General features: G+C 48.5%; 1 protein-coding gene across 7 annotated transcripts in view; it reads left to right on the forward strand.

Annotated features, from left to right (window-relative positions):
• MEF2D (myocyte enhancer factor 2D) overlaps positions 1–19,018 on the forward strand; it is a 135,729-nt gene extending 116,711 nt beyond the window's left edge. For 2 of the 7 annotated variants that reach the window (XM_033174146.1, XM_033174148.1), the window contains exons 6-11: positions 347–403; positions 4,240–4,430; positions 5,537–5,557; positions 10,004–10,133; positions 15,437–15,662; positions 18,599–19,018. In XM_033174146.1, the coding sequence (XP_033030037.1) occupies positions 347–403; positions 4,240–4,430; positions 5,537–5,557; positions 10,004–10,133; positions 15,437–15,662; positions 18,599–18,926 (953 nt within the window). In that variant the 3' untranslated portion in view covers positions 18,927–19,018. The remainder of the gene's footprint in view (positions 1–346; positions 404–4,239; positions 4,431–5,536; positions 5,558–10,003; positions 10,134–15,436; positions 15,663–18,598) is intronic. The other 5 variants (XM_033174147.1, XM_033174149.1, XM_033174151.1 and 2 more) reach the window with 3 other exon arrangements.
• Positions 19,019–19,751: the final 733 nt, after the last annotated feature.

Consider the following 19,751-nt stretch of genomic DNA (forward strand, 5'->3'; position numbering starts at 1 on the left):
GTGATGGCCACCAACCTGGGTGGCTTCAAAAGAGGATTGCATAAATTAAGAGAAGGCTATCAATGGCTGCAAGCCATGATGGCTATGCTCTGCCTATACAGTTGGAGGCAGTAATGATTCTTAATACCAGTTGCTGGAAACCACAGGAGGGGAGGGTTCTCTTGTTCTTGAATCTTGCTTGTGGGTTTTCAACAGGCATCTGGTTGGCCACTGTGAGAACAGGATGCTGCGTTAGATGAGCCCATGGCCTGATCCAGTAGGCTCTTCTTCCATTCCTCTGGATCAGCATGTTGGAATGTGGCAGAACGTCAAGTCTGACTCTCTTTGCCCATATTCTTCTCCTTAGGGGCAATGCTTGGAGGAGACCTCAACAACACAAATGGAGCCTGCCCGAGCCCAGTAGGTGAGTAGAGGCAAAGTGGAAGCTTGTTGTTCCATCAGCCAGATGTCAGGAAAAGGGTTCTTGAAAGCCTTCCCTTGGATGAATTGTGGTGGGAAGGTTGTTGGCCTTGGGTCCAAGCCATTCCATGCACAGGGACAAGAAAGGGGGTGACTGGGAATGGGGGTCCCACATAGATGAGGCCCACGCAGCAATCTCAGCCCAGGGTCAGTGCGCAAGCTGCACCCTGGACGAGCTGGGTGCTGTGACTATAAGGGAGCAGCAGAGCTTTCAGCCCTTGCGATAGAGGAAGGAGCTCCAAGCTTAAAGAGCCGAAGCAGAACTTAATGCAGTTTGGGGTGTAATGACTCATAAGGTCACATGTTGATCTAAGGAGCTGCTGATCTATGTGGGTGACACAGAGCAGCTTGAGAAATTTCACATCGCAAGCGGGTAGATGGCAGTGGAGTCAAGGAGGCCCTTGATGGTTTTCTCCCAGGGCTGGTCATGTGGAGATGCTTTTCAGTGTCAGCATCTAGGAGCCAGCTGCTTATGCTCCCCAAAGTGGGCCTTGAGAAAACTTGGCCTGGTGAGCCCCAACCTCAGGCCCTCCAGACCTCCCTCACTGGCCCCCAGAACTGTCTCCAGGTCACATCCCTCCCCAGCCCTACTTTTGCCTTCCTTGAGTGTTTTTGCCTGGCTGCAATGGATGCTTGCTTGGTCAGAGGAATGTAACAGAGAGCTGGGACTGTGTGTGTAGAAATTAGGCCACACTACAGAGGTAACCTTCACATTAGTGGCTCCATCCACTTTTGCCTCTGGTCCTGCCCAGCGCTGACTTGTGGCTTCTGGAAGGTTGCCCAGAAAAGAGTCCCCCACCCCACCCCAAAATCAGGTAATTATGACAGTTAATTAAACAAAATAAATCACACAATATATTCTCATTTAAAAACTATAAAATAACAGTTTAAAAATACGGCAAAGCAACAGTGGCTCGACTAATGGTTAGGAAACACTTTCTGAAAAACTTATCTGCAAGGCTGACATAATTACCCACTTCAGAAATCTGCCCTTAGAGGAGGGAAAGGGGTGGAACCCGCATTATAGGGCCAAACCAGGCCGAGTCCAGACAAGCAAGTCTTTCCGCGCCAGTTTTAATTAGAGACTGCACTGCACTTGGGATCACTTTATTTGACCTTGTCAGTTTCAAAACCAGCCCTTGTTTTAAAACTCCTGTTAAAATGACAACCCTTCTGGGTGGCTTCAGAAACCATGCCTGAATCCCTTTTAAACGACTCTTTGTTTGGTTTAATTGTCGCACGGCAATGGGCAGGGATGGCTCTAATTGGACATTGAGACATCCTGGCCTTGAGATGAAATATATCAAGGTGTCCTGCCTCTCATGGCTTTAATAATTGTGTAGCAGAGAGAATTTCTGAAGGTGCGGCTTTCCCCACCTTGGTAGCACTGGGAGGCGAGGAAGCTGCACCCTCCCAAGGGCTGTCTGCTTCCGCTGCTGTTAAAGGCAAGTCTGGCAACACTCCCCTTTATTGCACCTTGGTGCCCCACTTAGGATCCAGTGGGGGAGGCAGATTGGAAGATGGATATATAAATGTGTGTTTATATGTATGCATACATACATAATGGGGAGGCCACCCCTGCTCAGCTTGCTCCCCAACCCCATCCTGACTTCATCCCAATCGAGGATTGTGATGTGGCACTACAGATCCTACATTGGGGGCTGTGTGATGACAATATTAAACATCCTAGTGAAATGCATATAGATATATGCCTTGTCTGCCTAAGGCGGTAGAGAGAAGGGATGACAGTAAGAGCTGATGAGCTCAGGCTGTGACTGGATGGAAGGCCTCAAACCTCAAACACGGATCCCCATGGTGGATAGGCACTTACTGCTTGTTTTAGAATTGCAGTGTTTAATTGGGTGTGGGGTTTTTTTTGGAAGATAATTTAAAAAGGTGTGCTGACTATTCATTGGAAAATAAAAAACTTTATTTTTGAAACAGCCCCCCCCCCAATAAACAACAGCAGCATCTTAAAAGAGGTATCCCCTTTTCTATCTTACACAGGAGGGAATGCCTTTTCGGCCCCATTCACACCACACAGTTAAAGCACTATGACACCATTTTAAACAATCAAGGCTCCCCCCCCCCAAAGCTGCAGTTTGATAAGGACGCTGAGAGTTGTGAGGAGACAATTCCCCCCCCCCCAATTCTCCTCACAGAACTGCAGTTTCCAAAGTGGTGTAACAAACTGTCCCTCTTTGCAGGGAACTCTGGGAATTGTAGTACTACGAGGGGAACTGGGGTATCCTCACAACTCTCAGCACTCTTAACAAACTGCAGCAGATTTGGTGGCAAGGGGAGGCGGATACTGCTTTAAATTCACCTGAGATCCCTGAGTGCCGAGCCTTGGCCCTTCCCAAGACTCCTAGGCACGCTTGCTGTCCCTGTCAATCTTCTGCACACACAACGTCCTGCCTCTCCCCTCATCTCCCCCTCCCCAAGCATCTCTCCTGTCTCCAAAGCAGCCCCCATGTCAGCTGCCGTGCGCGGCTGTTCCGGCTTGTAACTTGGCAGGCCCTGTGAATGTCATCATTGACGTCACCCAAACATTCCCCTCATTCCAGGAAACAGGAGCAGGGAAGCAGGAGAGCCCAGGGGGTAGGCCCTCAGAGAGACCTCGCCAAGCCCTGGGACTTTCTCAGGACCTGTGGGATGTGGGGAGACTTGACACTCCCACCCGCCCTCTCCTAGCCTCTTGTTCCTCCTCTTGGTGCCAGTCGCAAAGCCAGGAGGCGGCTTGGTGACCCGAGGCCTGCCTTCATTTCTCCTGCTAGCCTTATTGTGACATTGAAACACAGAAGACAGATCATTGGCTAGGGTTCCATTTTGATCTCACATAACCCGTGTTTTAAAACAGCTGCAATGGTTGCCAGTTCGTTTCTGGGCCCAATTCAAGGTGCTCACATTAGTGTTTAAAGAACTGTACAGCTTAGGCCCCAAACACCCAAAAGACCCCCTCCTTCTTTCAGACCCTCTTGGGTGCTAAGATCGGCAGAGGGGGCCCTCTCGCTAGTTCCACTTCCCTCAGAAGCTCGAAGGTGGTGGCTACCTTGGACAGGGCCTTCTCTGTGGCAGCCCCTAAGTTGCAGAACTCCCCCCCCCCTTCATTATACAGAATCCGACAAATTCTGAAGACACATCTCTTTACCCTGGTTTTTGACACTTGAGGTGTATGTTTTTGGGACCCACCTTATTTCTGTGTTTGTAAATTGTTTTAAACTGCTTTTAATACTGTATTGTTTTTAATATTGCAACCCACATTGTGACCTTAGGGTGAAGGACATGTAATAAATTACCATCATCAAACCTGGCAGCTCCAGGAAGAGCTGGCCATGTCCCCAGCCTAAAACTTTGGAGGGCCACTGCCAGTCAGTGTAGGCTATACTGAACTAAATAGACCAAGAGTCTGACTTAGGAAAGGGCAGCTTCCTGTGTAAACCGGGAGAAAATAGAGATTACATGAGGCACACTTACTTTGACTTACTTATGTTTGGGCATGGGGACAAGTTTAAGATATTTCCCAATACAAAATAAAAAATTAAAAAATCCTTCCAGTAGCACCTTAGAGACCAACTAAGTTTGTTCTTCTGAAGAAGTGTGCATGCACACGAAAGCTCATGCCAAGAACAAACTTAGTTGGTCTCTAAGGTGCTACTGGAAGGAATTTTTTATTTTGTTTTGACTATGGCAGACCAACATGGCTACCTATATTTCCCAACGTTATCCATTCTTTGAAAAATAATATTTGTTTTTCCCCCCTTTCTCCTTTTTCTCCAGGGAATGGTTACGTCAGCGCCAGAGCCTCCCCGGGTCTCCTTCCCGTGTCCAATGGCAACAGCCTAGGCAAGGTCATCCCGGCAAAATCACCACCACCACCCTCCCACGGCACTCAGCTGGCTGCCAACAACCGCAAACCAGACTTGCGCGTCATCACCTCACAGAGCGGAAAGGGTCTCATGCACCATTTGGTGAGTCCAACTTAGGGCAGAGAAATCTAGTGTGTTTCCAACTACAGCAGGCTCCTGGGCCTGATCCACCACCCTCCATTTTACTGAAAGGCTGAGCCAAGGAAGAGATACCAGCCCTGACTTTGGTCTGCATGGAAACCTCTTCCCACAATCCTCAGGATATCTTTTTGTCAGTGTTTTGCAAGAACGCATGACATTTTTGACCATGCTACACTCTTGAGAGCTGGTGATGATTGTAACAACTGTTTAGACTGGTGCTGCAAAAATCCCATAGCTGTGCTTGCAGATAAGTGTATCGAGCAGGGCTGTTACGGCTCAATTCTAAGCATGTTTATGCAGAAGCCATACCCTCTGAGTTCAATGAGAAATACTGCCTAACAAGCAGAATTCCATCCCTGATGGTTAATCAATTGCATCTGCATAAATGTGTGTATCAGAAAGGAAAACTGCCTACCTGGTGTAGAGATGATGAATTTGCCTGTTCTTCTCTCACACACACACTCGGAATGCCACTTCTAAAACAAATAAAACTTCTGAAATAAAAAACACACTGCTTAGATATTTTTAAAATACATATTGAGTTGTCTATACATTGATTTAAAAATTTAAGTGCCTGTTTCTAATTTTTTAAAAAACCTGATGGCCAATTAGTTGGTGACAAGCATTGAAAGGTTTATTATCTATTAATCTAAGCAATTAATTGATTAAATGTTGCAGCGAGAATTCCAAATATACGACACCAGCATGTGTGAAACTGAAAATACCTTTCTGCAATCCACCCGTGTGACTCTCAGCAACTTGCATTCATAGGCATATTGCGTCTGACAGTGGAGCTGTATCATAGCCATCCTGGCTAGTAGCCATTTCCACCTTGGATATTATATGGCACTCCCAAGCACAGCCTGTTCTTTCTGTGGTGTTCCCCCTGTCGTCGTCCACCCCACCCCCCAAATGTTTTCAACCAATATCACACAGCAGACCCTTGAACTTCTGGTCTGTACTGTGTGATAGAGAACAGGATACTCAATTAGTGTTGAAAGTGGCGTCAAAATTAAGCATTAAACGTAACAATTTCATTTTGGTTTCATTTTTATTCCACACCCCAGACAGAGGATCACTTGGATCTGGTGAGTTTCCATGCTTGCAAGTGTTGTGTGTGTGTGTGTGTGTGTGTTTGGGTTCTGTTCCCTTTTTAAAAAGAATAATTGTCTTGAAATTGTGAGTCAGGGGAATGTAAGGACTTACTAGAGGAAACTCAGTCTGCTTTCAGGCCTCTTCTAGGGTGCCTTGATTGGTCCAGGAAGGTGGGTTGGCAGCCTGCCCTCCCAACAGCTGGCACGACTTTAGCAGCTGCATTGAATCGGTATGTGTGCCTGCACGTTGCCTCTTCTGTATCCTGGAGTGGTGGAATTGCAACTCTAAACCAGGCAAGAATGGAAAGTGCCCCCCTCCCATGCTGCCACTGGGCCTGCTTAAGCAAGGCCCCCTTTGTCCATCCCATCTGGCTTTAGATATGGGTCTCTTCTTCCTCATTCCTTCAGCTGTCTGTACAACAGCTTTTTCTGTGTGGGGTACTCCGCCCCATCTTCTCTGCTGCTCAGGGGGCTACCTTCAAACAGCCCACCTCACCTCACCCCACCCCAGCACCTTCCCTTGCTCAGCGTTGTCACTGCATTTGATGCGTTTCCCTGCAGTTTGTGGGAGTTCCCACCAGGTTGGCAAAAGTTGATCTTGCGTGGTGGTGGGGAAAGGTGAGTCTGCTGAGGGAGGCTGGGTGCCACAACAGAGAAGGCCCTCTCACCCCACACATCACCCTCCTCACCCTAGATAACAGCAGCACCCAGAGAACAGCGTGAAGTTGCCTGTTTGGCTCTCAAGTGAGTCCCTGTGGTGAGATACTGTGGTGGTGCTGCCTTCTTCATGAGCTACTTTGATTTGTTCTCTCTCACATTCTGCCTCGGACAGCCACCCGGATATCCCTGGGGATCAGGCTGACCCCATTTGTTTACTTGTCCAGTGGGATTTATATTCTGCTGAATAAAAACAAGCAAACTTCTGAAGCAGTTTACATAAAATGATAAAAGTACCCCCAAAAGATCACACTTAAAAACAAGCAGGCATAATAAAATCTTATCAACACAGAGATAACAATCAAACAGTTGAAAAATGAAAACACCCCAAGGATGCATCATATAAATGCAATAAAACTAGGATTCACTTATACATGAGCCTCAGATTGAAGGGCAGTCCCCTGATCAATACTTAACTACTCAGATTGCATGGCCTTGCCTTTGTGTTCATCTGCATGCTCTGTCTGGCTGCTGCTTTGCCCCCACTTTCCTCTTTCCCCCTATCCAAGTTTATTTCCCCACCTGAATTACATCCTGCTTGTCTTCATGACTGTGTGACTTCTTGTGTTTTTCAACCAAAAGTGGACTCTGAAATCTAGAGCTCAACAACTAATGGGGGGGGGGAATGCACTGCAGACTGAGCAAGTCCATAAAGCTTATCCTTACTCTTTTAAAGAAGTGTATGTGTGCCTGTTGCATGTGAGGTAGAGAATGTATAGAAATAAAACATATACAAACAGTACAGATCCTAAAAGCAGCATTAAAAAGTAAAAACCTAGAAGAATGTAGAAAAATAAACCTACAGCAGAAATAAAATAGACTAATTTGGGAAGGCGTGGGCAGAGAGAAAGATCTTTCGACAAATGCTGAAAACTATGCTGGTGCTTGCTCTGCTTCTGAAGAGGGAGCATTCCTGAGAACTGGTGCCACAATGCTGAAAGCGCATGGCTTGAGCCACAGCATGCCTTACCCCAGGGGCAGGTCTACATGGCCCAGGGTGAGATGCAGTAGGAGAGACAGCTTTTCAGATACCCAGGTCCATAATGCTAAGGGGCTGGTAGCAGACTGGCAGCCAGTGCAATTCTTTCTACAGCCGTGTCACATGTTGGTGATAGTTTGCTCCAGAGAGCAACTGTGCAGCCGTGTTCTGCCTAGCTTCATCTTCTGTACGAAATTCAAGGGCAGCCCCACGTAAAGCACATTGCAGTAATCAAGTCATGAGGTTACCGGTCCGTGGAACGCTGTTTCCAAACTATCCCTGCCCAGGAATGGTTGTAACTGGTGCACCAGCCGAAGCTGGTGAAACGCACTCCAGGGCACTACTTCGGTAACAACTTGGATCAAGAAGTACCTCAAGACTACACACTTGTTCTTCCAGAGGGAGTGCAGCCCAATCCAGAACAGGCAACTCACCACTCACCCCCAGGGCCTCTGCTTTGCCGGGATTCGATTTCAAGTTTATTGGCTTACATCCAGCCCAGGCACTGGTTCAGGACTGGCTCAGCACCTCCTGGTTCAGATGTTACAGAGAAATAGAGCTGTGTGTCACCAGCTTACTCATGATGTTGTGCTCCAGATCTCTTAATGATCGATCCCAGAGGCCTTGTGTGGATGTTGAATAGCATTGGAGATGCAGTACAAAACAACTCCCAGGGGGCTGAAGGGAGTTGGCCCTGTAGGAATTCCTGTTATTAGAATTGTAGAGTTGGAAGGTACCCGAGGGTCATCTAGTCCAACCCCCTGCAATGCAGGAATCTTTCACCCAGTATGGGGCCCAAACCAACAACCCAGAAATTAAGAGCCTCATGCTCTACCGACTGAGCTATCCCAGGTTATTATTATTATTATTATATTTATTGTCCCTAATATTGTTATTAATCCTCCTTCCTACTCACGATGTGGCCAAGGTGGAATGCCTCTTGTTCCGGTTCTTCCTACATTGACATTCAGGAAACGTGGCAGTTGCTAGGTTGAGACTCTCGTGGAGGCCTAATGGGGCCAGTGGGGACTCCTTCTACCCTTCAGTACCCTTTGGGGAGGGTGGTGTTCCTTGCAATTTTTGGCTTGTGGGCTTCTTGGACGAATCCACCTGGCCACCTCAGGAAAGAGGATGCTGGTCTAGGTAGGCCTTTGGCCAGCAGATTCCAGCTGGATAATTTCTGGCGATATTACATCCACTTCCAAGTAGGTTGCACCTGTTTCTCAGCAAATCCTGATAGGGCCTGTTTTTTGAACAGTGAGCAGGTCATTCCCATCCCAGCTGGTTGTTACAAGAACCTTGTAAACGGGTTCTGTTTCGTTGCCTGGGTTTGTTTGTTTTCCTCTTCCCTCCTCATCACATTTTTTTTTCCTTTTGTGTGGTGTCTTCTTAGATTGTAAGCCTGAGAGGGAGGGACTGTGTTTATTTTTGTTGACATGTAAGCTGCAGGGCCAGATAGAAATGCTTCGTCTCCGTCAGCCGTGGTAGCCAGTCTCTCCATATGCTCTGCTATGAATCTTAAAAGAGCCTGCCTGCAGTCTCCCCATTCCTTCCCACCTCTGCCTCCCACTTGAAGGACCTGATACGACCTTCTGAGCGAAGAAGAGGGCAGGGGAAATCCCCGCAGCTGCACCACGAGGGAATTTGTTCTAAATACCCCTAAGCCTGTTGGGTCAGTGATCACATCCCAGGCTATTGTAAGCTGCAGGTGCCTTGCCAGGCTCCTCCAAGCTCAGCGGCTTAATGCTTATCTTCAGCGTCATCTTGACTCTGTAATTGGGAGTCAAGGGGTGCTTCAGGGTAGCACAAGCACTGCCAGCACCTTCTTCTTTCATCTTGAAAGCCCCAGCAGTAAAAGGGCCATAGCTCAGTGGCAGAGTTTCTGCCTTGCACGCAGAATGTCCCAGGTTCAATTGCGGCATTTCCAGGGGAAAGACCCCTGCCTGAAACTTGCCACTGCCAATCAGTGTGGACAATACCGAGCTAGATGGGGCAGTGGGTCTGACTCAGGATAAGGCAGCTTCCTGTGTCCCTGTGTCACTTCTGTTGGGTAATGGTTAGAGTGTTGGACTAGAGCCTGGTAGAGATCAGGGTTCAAATCTCCCACTTAGCCATGAAGCTCACTGGGTGACCTTGGGCCAGGGTCTCTCGGCCTAGCCTACCTCACAGGGTTGTCGTGAGGACAAAATAGGGAGGAAGAGAACCATGTACTCGTCCTTGAGCTCCTTGGGATATAGATGTAATTAAATAATAACAAAATTAAAAGCAGGGCTGGCAAACCTGCAGCCCTCAGGCCATGTAAGGCCCCCAGTGAGCTTTTCTGTAGCCCCCAGAGGGACCCCATCAGTTCCACCACCCGGTTTATTCAAATTGATTGAATAAAGCAAAAGGGTGTCACAGGCCTGGCTTGTACCTCTGCTACGTTATACCCTTTTCAAACACTTCCTTAACGTAGTTGTGCCGCTTTGCCTCCAAGTGTATACAGTGGTACCTCAGGTTACATACGCTTCAGGTTACAAACTCCGCTAACCCAGAAATAACGCTTCAGGTTAAGAACTTTGCTTCAGGATAAGAACAGAAATCGTGCTCTGGTGGCGGGAGGCCCCATTAGCTAAAGGTTAAGAACAGTTTCAGGTTAAGAACGGACTTCCGGAACGAATTACCACTGTATTGCCTCCTTCCATATATTTTGACCTCCTTTCTCTTTCTCTCTCCCTCTCTTTCCCTCTTCTTCCTTTTCCCAGCAGAACACGCAGAGGCTGATGGTCTCCCAAGCGACTCATTCTCTGACCACACCGGTTGTTTCGGTGGCGACTCCAAGCCTCCTGACCCAAGGCTTGCCCTTCTCAGCGATGCCGACAGCGTACAACACAGGTGAGCCTGCCGCATATGCCCGCGCGTGGAACACAGTGGGAGGGAACTCTCCTGCACACCCTTCTGCTTCCAAAGCAGCCCTGCGGAAAGCAGGCGGCAACCCACTTGGCAAGGGGCTAGCTGCGTGTTATGTTCATTGATGGGAACACAGTTGTGCTCGCTGAGGCTGATGGGAGGTGTAGTCCAATAATAATAATAATAATAAATCTGTCAAGGACCAGGTTGACAAAGGCTGGTTTAATTTGTCCTATTTTCTTTACAAGTGAAAAGCAGTGGGACAGGAACAGTAACTGCTCAGTGGAGAGAACTAAGTGGACGAGAACCTTGTTGTATTTTGGACCATAGCTCAGTGGCAGAGCAGGTGTTTTGCATGCAGAAGGTCCCAGCTTCAATCCCTGGGATCTCCGGGCAGGACTGGGAGAGAGAGACTCATACCTGAGACCCCTGAAGAGCCACTGCCAGTCAGCGCAGACAGTAATGAGCTAGGTGGACCCAATTAGTTGACTCAGTACAATAGGGCAGCTTCCTATGTTCCAGCATTCTTGTGTGATTGTGGGGTTAGAGGGGATGGTTTCAGAAACCAGGACTAGAAGCCTGAAGCTGACGCAGAAAATGAAAGGGAGCCGGTCTTAAGGAGCAGCTCTGATGCTGAGGAATGGAATGAGGTGCGAGGTCCAACACACCCATCTTAATTAGCAGATGGGGCTGACACCTGTCTGCTCAGAAGCAATGCCTTTCTTGGGGTGACGGCAAATCATCCTGAGGTGTGTGAGAGCAGTTGGGTCGTGGGGCTCGGTAGATTGCAAATAGAGACTCCCCTCTGAAACATTATAATTATGGGGCTGAAGCTCAGCGTTGGCCATGGCCTGCTAGCCAAAATGGGTGCCTAGAAGATGACACGCAAGCCCAAGAGCTGCCTTCTCCAAAGTGGCTGCAGTTTCTAATATGGTACTGCAGCCTTCACCAACTTGGAGCTCTCCATTTGGTTCAAACTACAACTCCCATTAGCCTCAACCAAGAGCCCAGAACTGCCATGCTGCCTCGGGCTGATGGGAGTTGTAGTCCAAAGCAGCTGAGCTGGCTGGGTGTTTGTCATCCCAAACATCTGGAGAACAGCACGCTGGTGAATACAGTACTGCCATTTTCTCTGGCTGTTGCTTCAAGCTTTTTTCTCTCCCTCTTTCCCTGCATGGCTGATAACATTCGTATAGGAACCTATGTGTGCATTGGTTATAGTTTGCAATGCAGGGTGTTTGCTTTAAGACTGTCGGCTGTTTTCTCTCTCTCCGTCGCCCACATTGGCCCTTCTCCTCTGATGGGCTGGCAGGCAGAGGTGGATAAGATGCCTAGCGTGATGCAGAGCATTGAAACCTGACCCTCAGGGCAACTAGAAACCATCCACAGCCACCTCTCTGCCTTCTGAGACATCAGCAGGCCTTGTTTGCTCAGGCACTGATGAGCATACAGTGGTACCCCGCTAGACGAATGCTTCGCTAGACGAAAAACTCGCTAGACGAAAGCATTCGTCTAGCGGGAGGCTGCCCCGCTAGACGAAAAAGTCTATGGGGCTGCCTCGCAAGACGAAAAAATTTCGTCTTTTTTTTTTTCGTTTTTGCGGAGCGCGGCTCCCATTGCCGCTCCGCAAGACGAAAACCCCGCTAGACGAAAAATTTCGCGGGACGAATTATTTTCGTCTAGCGGGGCACCACTGTACCTTCAAAAACCTGATTTTTAAAAACAGAAGGCAGCTGAGATTCTTCAAAAGTAAAATCGGATGGCCCCCTTTACTGTCTTCGACACACTAACTCCTGCTTTGCTTCTGTTGCCTTTTGAAGCACAGAAAGAAGGTGCTCCCTCCTGTCTCGCTGATCCTTGCTGTGGAAGAGAATCTTGCAGATCCCATCCACTCTGTTGCACCCTGTTGTCCGGGTGGGGTGGGTGGCAGGCAGGTTGCCTCAGAATTCCCCAGCAAAGGCTTTGGCAGCTGTTCACGCTTTGCTCTCAAGCAGTTTTGACAGCTGAGGAGGGGAGGGGTGACAGAAACTGCAGACACCCAAAGCAAGAATGGGACAGTGCAGCCAAGCAGGCGGGTGGGGGGTATGGACGGACAGACAGAACAGGACGGGACACCCGACATTCAGGTTGCATTGTGTTCACATCACACCCAGAAAGGCAACTCAGCAGAACTGCCTCTAGGGAATCCTGATGGGAGCTTGACAGCTCCTTGAGAGGCAAGTGAATTCCCCCCTTGTTCAAATATTTGAGGCATTGTCTCTTGGGGTTTGATTGCAACCCCAAGAGGGTTCCCCTCCTCTCCTTGTCATGGGAGTTTCACACAAGGAAGACAGAGACCCGCTTTTCACAGCACAAAAAGCTTTTTTTATTTCAAGAAACTTTGGGTGTTGAAACCGACATGAAGCGGAATGACGACAGCAGGTCTAAGAAGCGCTGGTAGCTCTTCCCACCCCAAAGCATGGGGGGTGGGGGGGTGGCATTTAGTGTGAAAAAATAAATCATGCAGAAAAACAGGCACAAACCTTATTATTTCCCCAGCCCTGAGCACTGCAGTTTTCTGTTTACTGACTTGGCGATTCAGGATGGCGTGTTCTCAGGCAACCTTGGCCTGTTCAGCCTTGATAACTCTCCTTGGTTTTCATGTGAGATAGTTAGCACACTTTTCATGCCAAACTGTGTGGGTTGTGCCATTTGTTGTTATATTGCCTACACTGACTGGCAGTGGCTGCCCATGGTTTGGCCAGCCCCACCTGGAGATGCCAGCAGTGATGATGCTGAGGGGTATGATAATTCATTGCCTGCCCTTCACCCTAAAGTCCCAGGGTGGGTTACGATATTAAAACACAATGTACTACTTACAGCCACAGAAATAAGGCGGGGTCTAGAAATAACACCTCTCAGGTGCCAAAGGCCAGCATAAAGAGGGGCGTCTTCAGCATTCAATGGAAGCTGTTACGTGAAGGTACCAGGCTCACCCCGGTGGGGAGTTCCAGATCTCAGGCACTGCTACAGAGACGGCCATCTCCCAGGTCATCTCCACCCTGAACATCTAAGGGCAGTGGAACAACCAAGGCCCCCCACCCACTGACCTTAGCACCCTAGAGGATCTGGAGAGGAGGAGGAGGTCTTGCTGATATTTAGGGCCTGAGTCGTTTAGGGCAGGAGTGGCCAACTCCCAAGACACTGCGATCTACTCACAAAGTTAAAAACTGGCAGTGATCCAGAGCTTTTTTTAGGGGAGCCACAGTTGTTCAGCTTCTTGGGGGGGGGGAACCAGTGATCTACCGCAAACGTCCAGTGATCTACCGGTAGATCACGATCTACCTGTTGGACATGCCTGGTTTAGGGCTTTAAACACTTACATGAGCGTCTTGAATTAGCCCCGGAAATGAGCCAGGAACCTGGGTTATACACAGTCCATGGTCAGAGAAGTGCACAATCAATCAATCAATCAATCAATCAATCATTCAATCAATAACCCACTGTATCAGCCAGTCCCCCCCCAAGCATCTACCTAATTTTGTAACTAAGCCCCCCAACTTCATCCTTTCTTACCTTTATCCCTCACCTGTTGTCCAAGTTGCCTTTGTCAACCTGCTAGTCGCTTTGGACCAGAACACTCGCATCAACTCCAGCCGGCACAGCTGCTTTGGACGCCCGACACTCATCAGTCCCAGCCATATGATGCTGCCACTGGATGGGAGCCTGGCCGTGATGACTGGGGCTGATGGGAGTTGTAGTGCAAAACACCTGGAGGGCACCAGGTTGGGGCGGTTGTCCTTGCACTTCCCTCTTTATCTCTTTTTTGTTCTTATAAAATCTCTGCAGGCTACCACTGCACACTCTGCTACTTTTAACGCGACCACCAACAGAACTTTCTAATTTGTGTATTGTTTGTAGCTGTAGATCTGTATCCTCCAAGCGTATCTGTTTAGTAGACAAAGTATCCATTCTTCCTCTGTGTTTAAGCAACTGATTAATGGCAGAGGTTCAACTGCCATATCTCATAACCAAACCAACCTGCCAACTCTCACTCTTTACTATATTCCACGTGAGGTGTGGCTGGTTATATATAAATGCAATGAACAAATTTGCAATTTAAAATACACTTCCTGCGCTGCGTAATCTTGCAGTTAATACTTCCCACGTTTTGTTTTGATGGAGCCATGCCACTAGAGCTCAAGGAACATTTTGACTCATTGGGCTTGTTTGTGGTCACAGGTGGCTGTGACAAAATGCTCATAGAGTGCACACAGTGTGCTGCTCTCCAGCCCGTGGTGATCCAGCTGTGTTGCTTTTAGAGCAGGTTGGGAAACGCAATTGCTAATACTCCTAAACGTTCCCCAAAAATGGATTCCTGCACATACTCTGCTTGTGAAGCTGCCAGGGGCAGTTGGCTGCTCAAGGAAGACAAGCTCTGGACTTGAGGAAGCCTTGATCTGGACCAACAGCAGGGCAGCTTCCTACCTTGTTCATGGATAAGTCATCCTCTGCACATGATCACCCTCGTCATCACAGCTGGAGGGGGGAACTGTGATATGCAGGCTTCTTTGGCAGCAATCCTGCATCCAGATGGTCACATGACCAGGTCCTCAGCAGCCCACCTCCCTCCCCACTCAACCTTAACCAAAGTGTGTCTATTTTTCCATTCTAATGTTAGCAATGGGCATGTGCATAGGGCGCCATCTTGTGGTAGGTAATTTTATAAACCTTGCTCATGCCTTCGCTTCTGTAGTGTGTGTATTTGCATTTGCTAGATCTGATGAACTGGGCTTCTGGTACACTTAACAGGCTCTCTTGTCAGTTCAATGTCTGGGTGTTTTTTGGCGCGGGGTTTGGGACAGCCTTGCCTTCCAAGGGGCCCCTTTTCCAAATGCTGGTGTGTCTGAGGCTGGTCCGGAGGGATCAGAGACTTGCTCTCTTGGCATTTTAATGTGAGCCTACCGAATTTCCCCTTCTTGAAACAACTCACCAACCGAAATGCCACTGTTCTTTGAAATTTGCACTCTGCTGAATCTTGCAGTGCAGTTTTGTACATGGAAAAAGTGTACAAAAATGCGTTCTTGGGGGGAAAGCATGCACAAAAATATGTATATTTGTGAAAATAACATGCAAGAAAATCTTGTGATCCCTGCATTTCAGGGGGTTGGACTAGATGATCCTTGGGTCCCTTCCAACTCTACGATTCTATGATTCTATAGGAATACATCATACTAGGGGAAATTGCTTGCAAAGGACCTATTGGTGTGCCTTCGGCTTCTGAAACCTTGTCCCCCTTTTCTTTTCAGACTACCAGTTGACCAGCGCGGATCTCTCATCCCTCTCCTCATTCAGTTCACCCACTGGTCTGTCTCTGAGCAACATTTCTGCTTGGCAACAGCAGCAGCAGCAGCAACAGCAGCAGCAGCAGCAGCAACAACAACAACAACAACAGCAACAGCAGCAGCAGCAGCAACAACAACAACAACAACAACAGCAACAGCATCTGGTTCCTGTATCACTAAGTAACTTAATGTAAGTGCATTGCAATAATCCACCTCTGTTGCAAAATAGGACAAAATAGTGGCATGGCCAATGTGTATACATTACATGTGCGCAAACAGATAACAGAGCGTGCATATAGGCTATGTGCAATCACCATACATGCACATTCAGCACACATCCTCACCAAACATACAGGCACAAAGGACTCAATGTCTCTCTTTCTCTCCCTCGGAGAGTCTAAAGGGTTGGAGAGACAAGACCAGGAAGGCTGCATTTGACCCCTGGGCCTGAGGTTCCCCACCCCTGAGATAAACCATCCTCTCTGCCCCTTTGAGATTTTCCTTTGAGACCTTGCTTTCTTCATGCATGCTTTGGCTGCCGTCTCCTCTCCTCCCTGCCTTTCCACTGCTGGGCACTGATGTAAAATTTTACAGCAGCAAAAACAGTCGTAGAATCTATAGCATCTTGCCCTGAAAGATATGTGAGGAAACAGGTAAGGAAAGTCACTGGAGGAACAAGGATGCTAAATTATTCGAGTGAATTGCAAACAGCATGTGGAAACAGATAACCTTTTAACAGGACTTCCCCAACCTGGTGCCCTCTGTGTTTGGACTACAATTCCCCTCAGCCCCAGCATCATCCGGCCATACTGGCTGGGGCTGATGGGAGTTGTGATCCAAAACATATAGAGTATGCCTGAAGAGGGACATAGCAGATAAGGTTAGGGCAAAGCTTCAGCCCTCTTACAACACATTTTGCCATTCTAGCATAAGTGATGCACAAATAGAGGCAAATTGCCACAATTCAGGCAGGTCGGCAGAATTCAGAATGTAGAATTCTGTCTTGCTTTTTAAGTGCATTTGCAGCTCTGCCCTCAAAGCTCCCCACTTACCATAAAAGCTCTGAATTTCTCCCCAGTGTGCAGTGTTTGAGTCAAACAAGAAGACTGGTGTGTGCCACGTCAGCAAATTGCATGGTGTGTGTATGTGTAGAGGGTGGTTGAGCCCAAGCAGTACCACCATGAGGTGGAACGTGGGTCAGAACATTCCCGACACTTGCAAGACTGTGATCCAAAGTTACGTGATCTAATTGGAACACAGATTTTGCGATTGCTGGCTTCAAGAACTGGGCTTTTTGTGGGGCAGGGTAGAAACCACATCCTGGCCTACAGTTACCAAAAAATGCCAGTGCTGAGCTCTGCTTTCTGTCCCAGAGCATCCTTCAGCCATGATCTCTCCTCAGTCACATGTTGTGCTGCTGGCAGAAATTTCTTGACGGGCGGCTTGGGGGAACTGACACGAATCTGTCACTGGAGCAAACAACCCAACCGGTCACTGTCTCAACTTCCGACCTGCGAGAGGCCAAGGGCTGCTTGGTTACATAAGCAAGGCCAGCCAAATGACTGTTGACTGAATCTGGTGGAAGAGGCGCCTCTTTTGCCCCAGGGGCTCTGCAGCTCATTTGCAAAGCCCAGAGCTCAGCAGCAGAGGACAGTCTCTGCCTGCCGAAGGTCCCAGGTTCCCTTGCTGGTATCTCCCGACAAAAGGGACCTCAGTTCTAGGCAAAGGACCCCCTGGAGAGCCCCAAGAATCCAGAGCTAGATGGACCCAGGGCCTGATGCAGTTGAAGACAACTCTCTGAATGCTGACATTTTCGAGGCCACAGCTAGACCACCTGGTTTGCATTTGTTTCTCCTTGCAAATTTAGAGAGAGAGTACACCAAACATGTAAAATAACCTGCAGCTGAACAGATCATAAGAATGCCAAATTTAAAAGTATATGCGCTAAGACATTGAGAGTCCCTTGTTGGCTCCAGGAAATTTATGTGGACATCTCTGGTCTCACTCGCAGGTCTCGCTATCCAAACACAATGCATTCTTGGGAAATTGTTTGTTAAACGAGCATTTGCATAACGACGATTTCCATTGATTCCTATAGGGAGATTTCTAATACGTTCCCAACCACGGAATTTCGACCCCCAGAATAATGGAAAAAACTTGGGGAAACCCTCCAAAACCTTGCAAAAGGGCGAACAAGGAATGAAAAAAAATGCTCTCTCCTCCTCCCTCCCTCCCTTCCACCTTGGTTTCTGGCAAAATGACTGCCGCAGACCAGCAAACCACAAAAAATAAGGGTTGTTTAAGGCTGCTTATTTGTTTACAGTCCTACATGCAGGTCCAGCTATTTGGCTGTCTGAATCTACGGTGTGTATAGCGAGGTTTGGGTACTAATTCCTCATGTTTGGATAACTCAGTTTTCGTATAACGAGCATTTGGATAGCGGGACCTGTGTGTAACACTAAACCAAAACATAGCGTTACATGTTAGTGTTCACCACACCTGGTAGTAGGCAGGGCCAGGGGAATTCTAAAAGAAGTCCAAAAGAAGAAAATACGTTTTTTCATGTGCTTTTATTCTGCTGCTGTGTGCCCCTCCCCCAAATAATTTCTCAGTCAGCCTCTAGCTCTTTCCATACTCAGGCTTGCAAGTTCTCACTCAGTTGCTCTTTTTTCCCTTCACTCTCTCATTTTTAAACTCACTTCTCTGTAAACGACTGCTCGCTGTGGGTTTCCCACCCTATCTTTTCTTTTTTTGAAGCTTGCATATCAACCCCAAAGGCCCACACTCCCCCTGTAGGTGGTCCCAGCCTTGGGGCACGCAGGAAAAGGTGTGAAATCAAACTAGGAGATCTCAGGTCCTGGCCTCCCAGGCCTCTTATTTCCAAATCAGTGAAGTGTGGAATGGTTCATTCCGCCATCTTGATTCAAAATGGTGCCCATAGATGAAAACTACCTCCTCCGTCTCAGGAACCTTCAACTTTTTATGTGAGTGTATGATATTGTATTGTGCTTTTACTATTTTTTGTTGGGAGCCGCCAACAGAGAACAGATGGACAGTCCCATTTCCAAAACATATGCTGGATAAATAAATGAGCCCGTGTGCCTGTGTCTCCTCCTCCCCTTGCAGACAAGGAACCCACCTTTCCCATGCCAGCACCTTGACCGTCAACACCAACCCCAACATCAGTATCAAGTCGGAGCCTGTTTCACCTAACCGGGAACGCAACACAGCCACTCCGCTCTCCTCCTTCCCTCACCAGGCCCGGCATGAGCCTACGGGACGTTCACCCGTCGACAGCCTCAGCAGCAACGCCAGCTCCTACGAAGGCAACGAGCGGGAAGATCAGTCCCGGGCCGACTTTGGCTCCTCTCTCGGCCTCCTGAGACCCACTGCCGAGGCCGAGGGGGAGAACCCGTCCGTGAAGCGCATGCGGTTGGACGCTTGGGTGACATAACTGCCTCCCCCGGTGGCCCAGCGCCCTCCGTCAGAGCTGGTTTCCGCTCTCCTGCGTGTGTGTCTGGGGGCGGGGCGGGGGAGGCAGTGGTTGGGGAGGTGGGGGGGAACGATGAGGGGAGGTGTGGGAGGGGGGAGGCACAGGGTGGGCCGGGTGGGCGGGAGGGGGGCTTATTATAAACTGCCTGAGAAATAGCTTTAGGATTTTGTAGGCGTCCGTTCTAGCGACATTATGCAGTACATTTAAAAAAAAAAAGGCTCTTGAGGACCGTTTTGAGAGCCACTCAAAAGTCTGACTATATAAACCCCCTCACTGGTCACCAAACTCTCTCCCGGCCCTGGGTCCCACCTGACACAGCCCCTCATGCGAATGCCAGCCCTGGGCTAGGCCGAGGCTGGTGAAAGGAAACGTCTAGGGTGGGAGGGTATGGGAAGGGTGGGGTATATTGGGTGGCAGATGGGGTGAGGCTTGGCAGACTGCCATTTATTTGTCTATGGCTGGTCCTAACGTAGAGACGAGAGAGAGAAGAGTGCCTTTGGAAAGTCGAGAGTCATTACAAAGAGCTACGAGGAAGAGTGTCTGTTTGCAGGCTTTGGGTGGCAGGGGCAATAGGCAGCTTAAGGGACATTAGCTTTAAGGTGGGGGCAGTTTCTAGTTTGGCACAACTTGGCAGAAGGATGGTGGAGATTGGAGACACCTGCTTCGAATCTCGCCTGACGATGTCTTGTTCGGAGACGTGGTTGTGTGTTTCATTTTGCTTTGTTTTTCGTTGTTTTTTTTTTAAAAAAAGTAATTAGTTTATCCAGGTAAACGAAGGCTGGAGAA

The sequence above is a fragment of the Lacerta agilis genome, chromosome 17 (assembly GCF_009819535.1).
Source record: "Lacerta agilis isolate rLacAgi1 chromosome 17, rLacAgi1.pri, whole genome shotgun sequence".
Lineage (NCBI taxonomy): Eukaryota > Metazoa > Chordata > Lepidosauria > Squamata > Lacertidae > Lacerta > Lacerta agilis.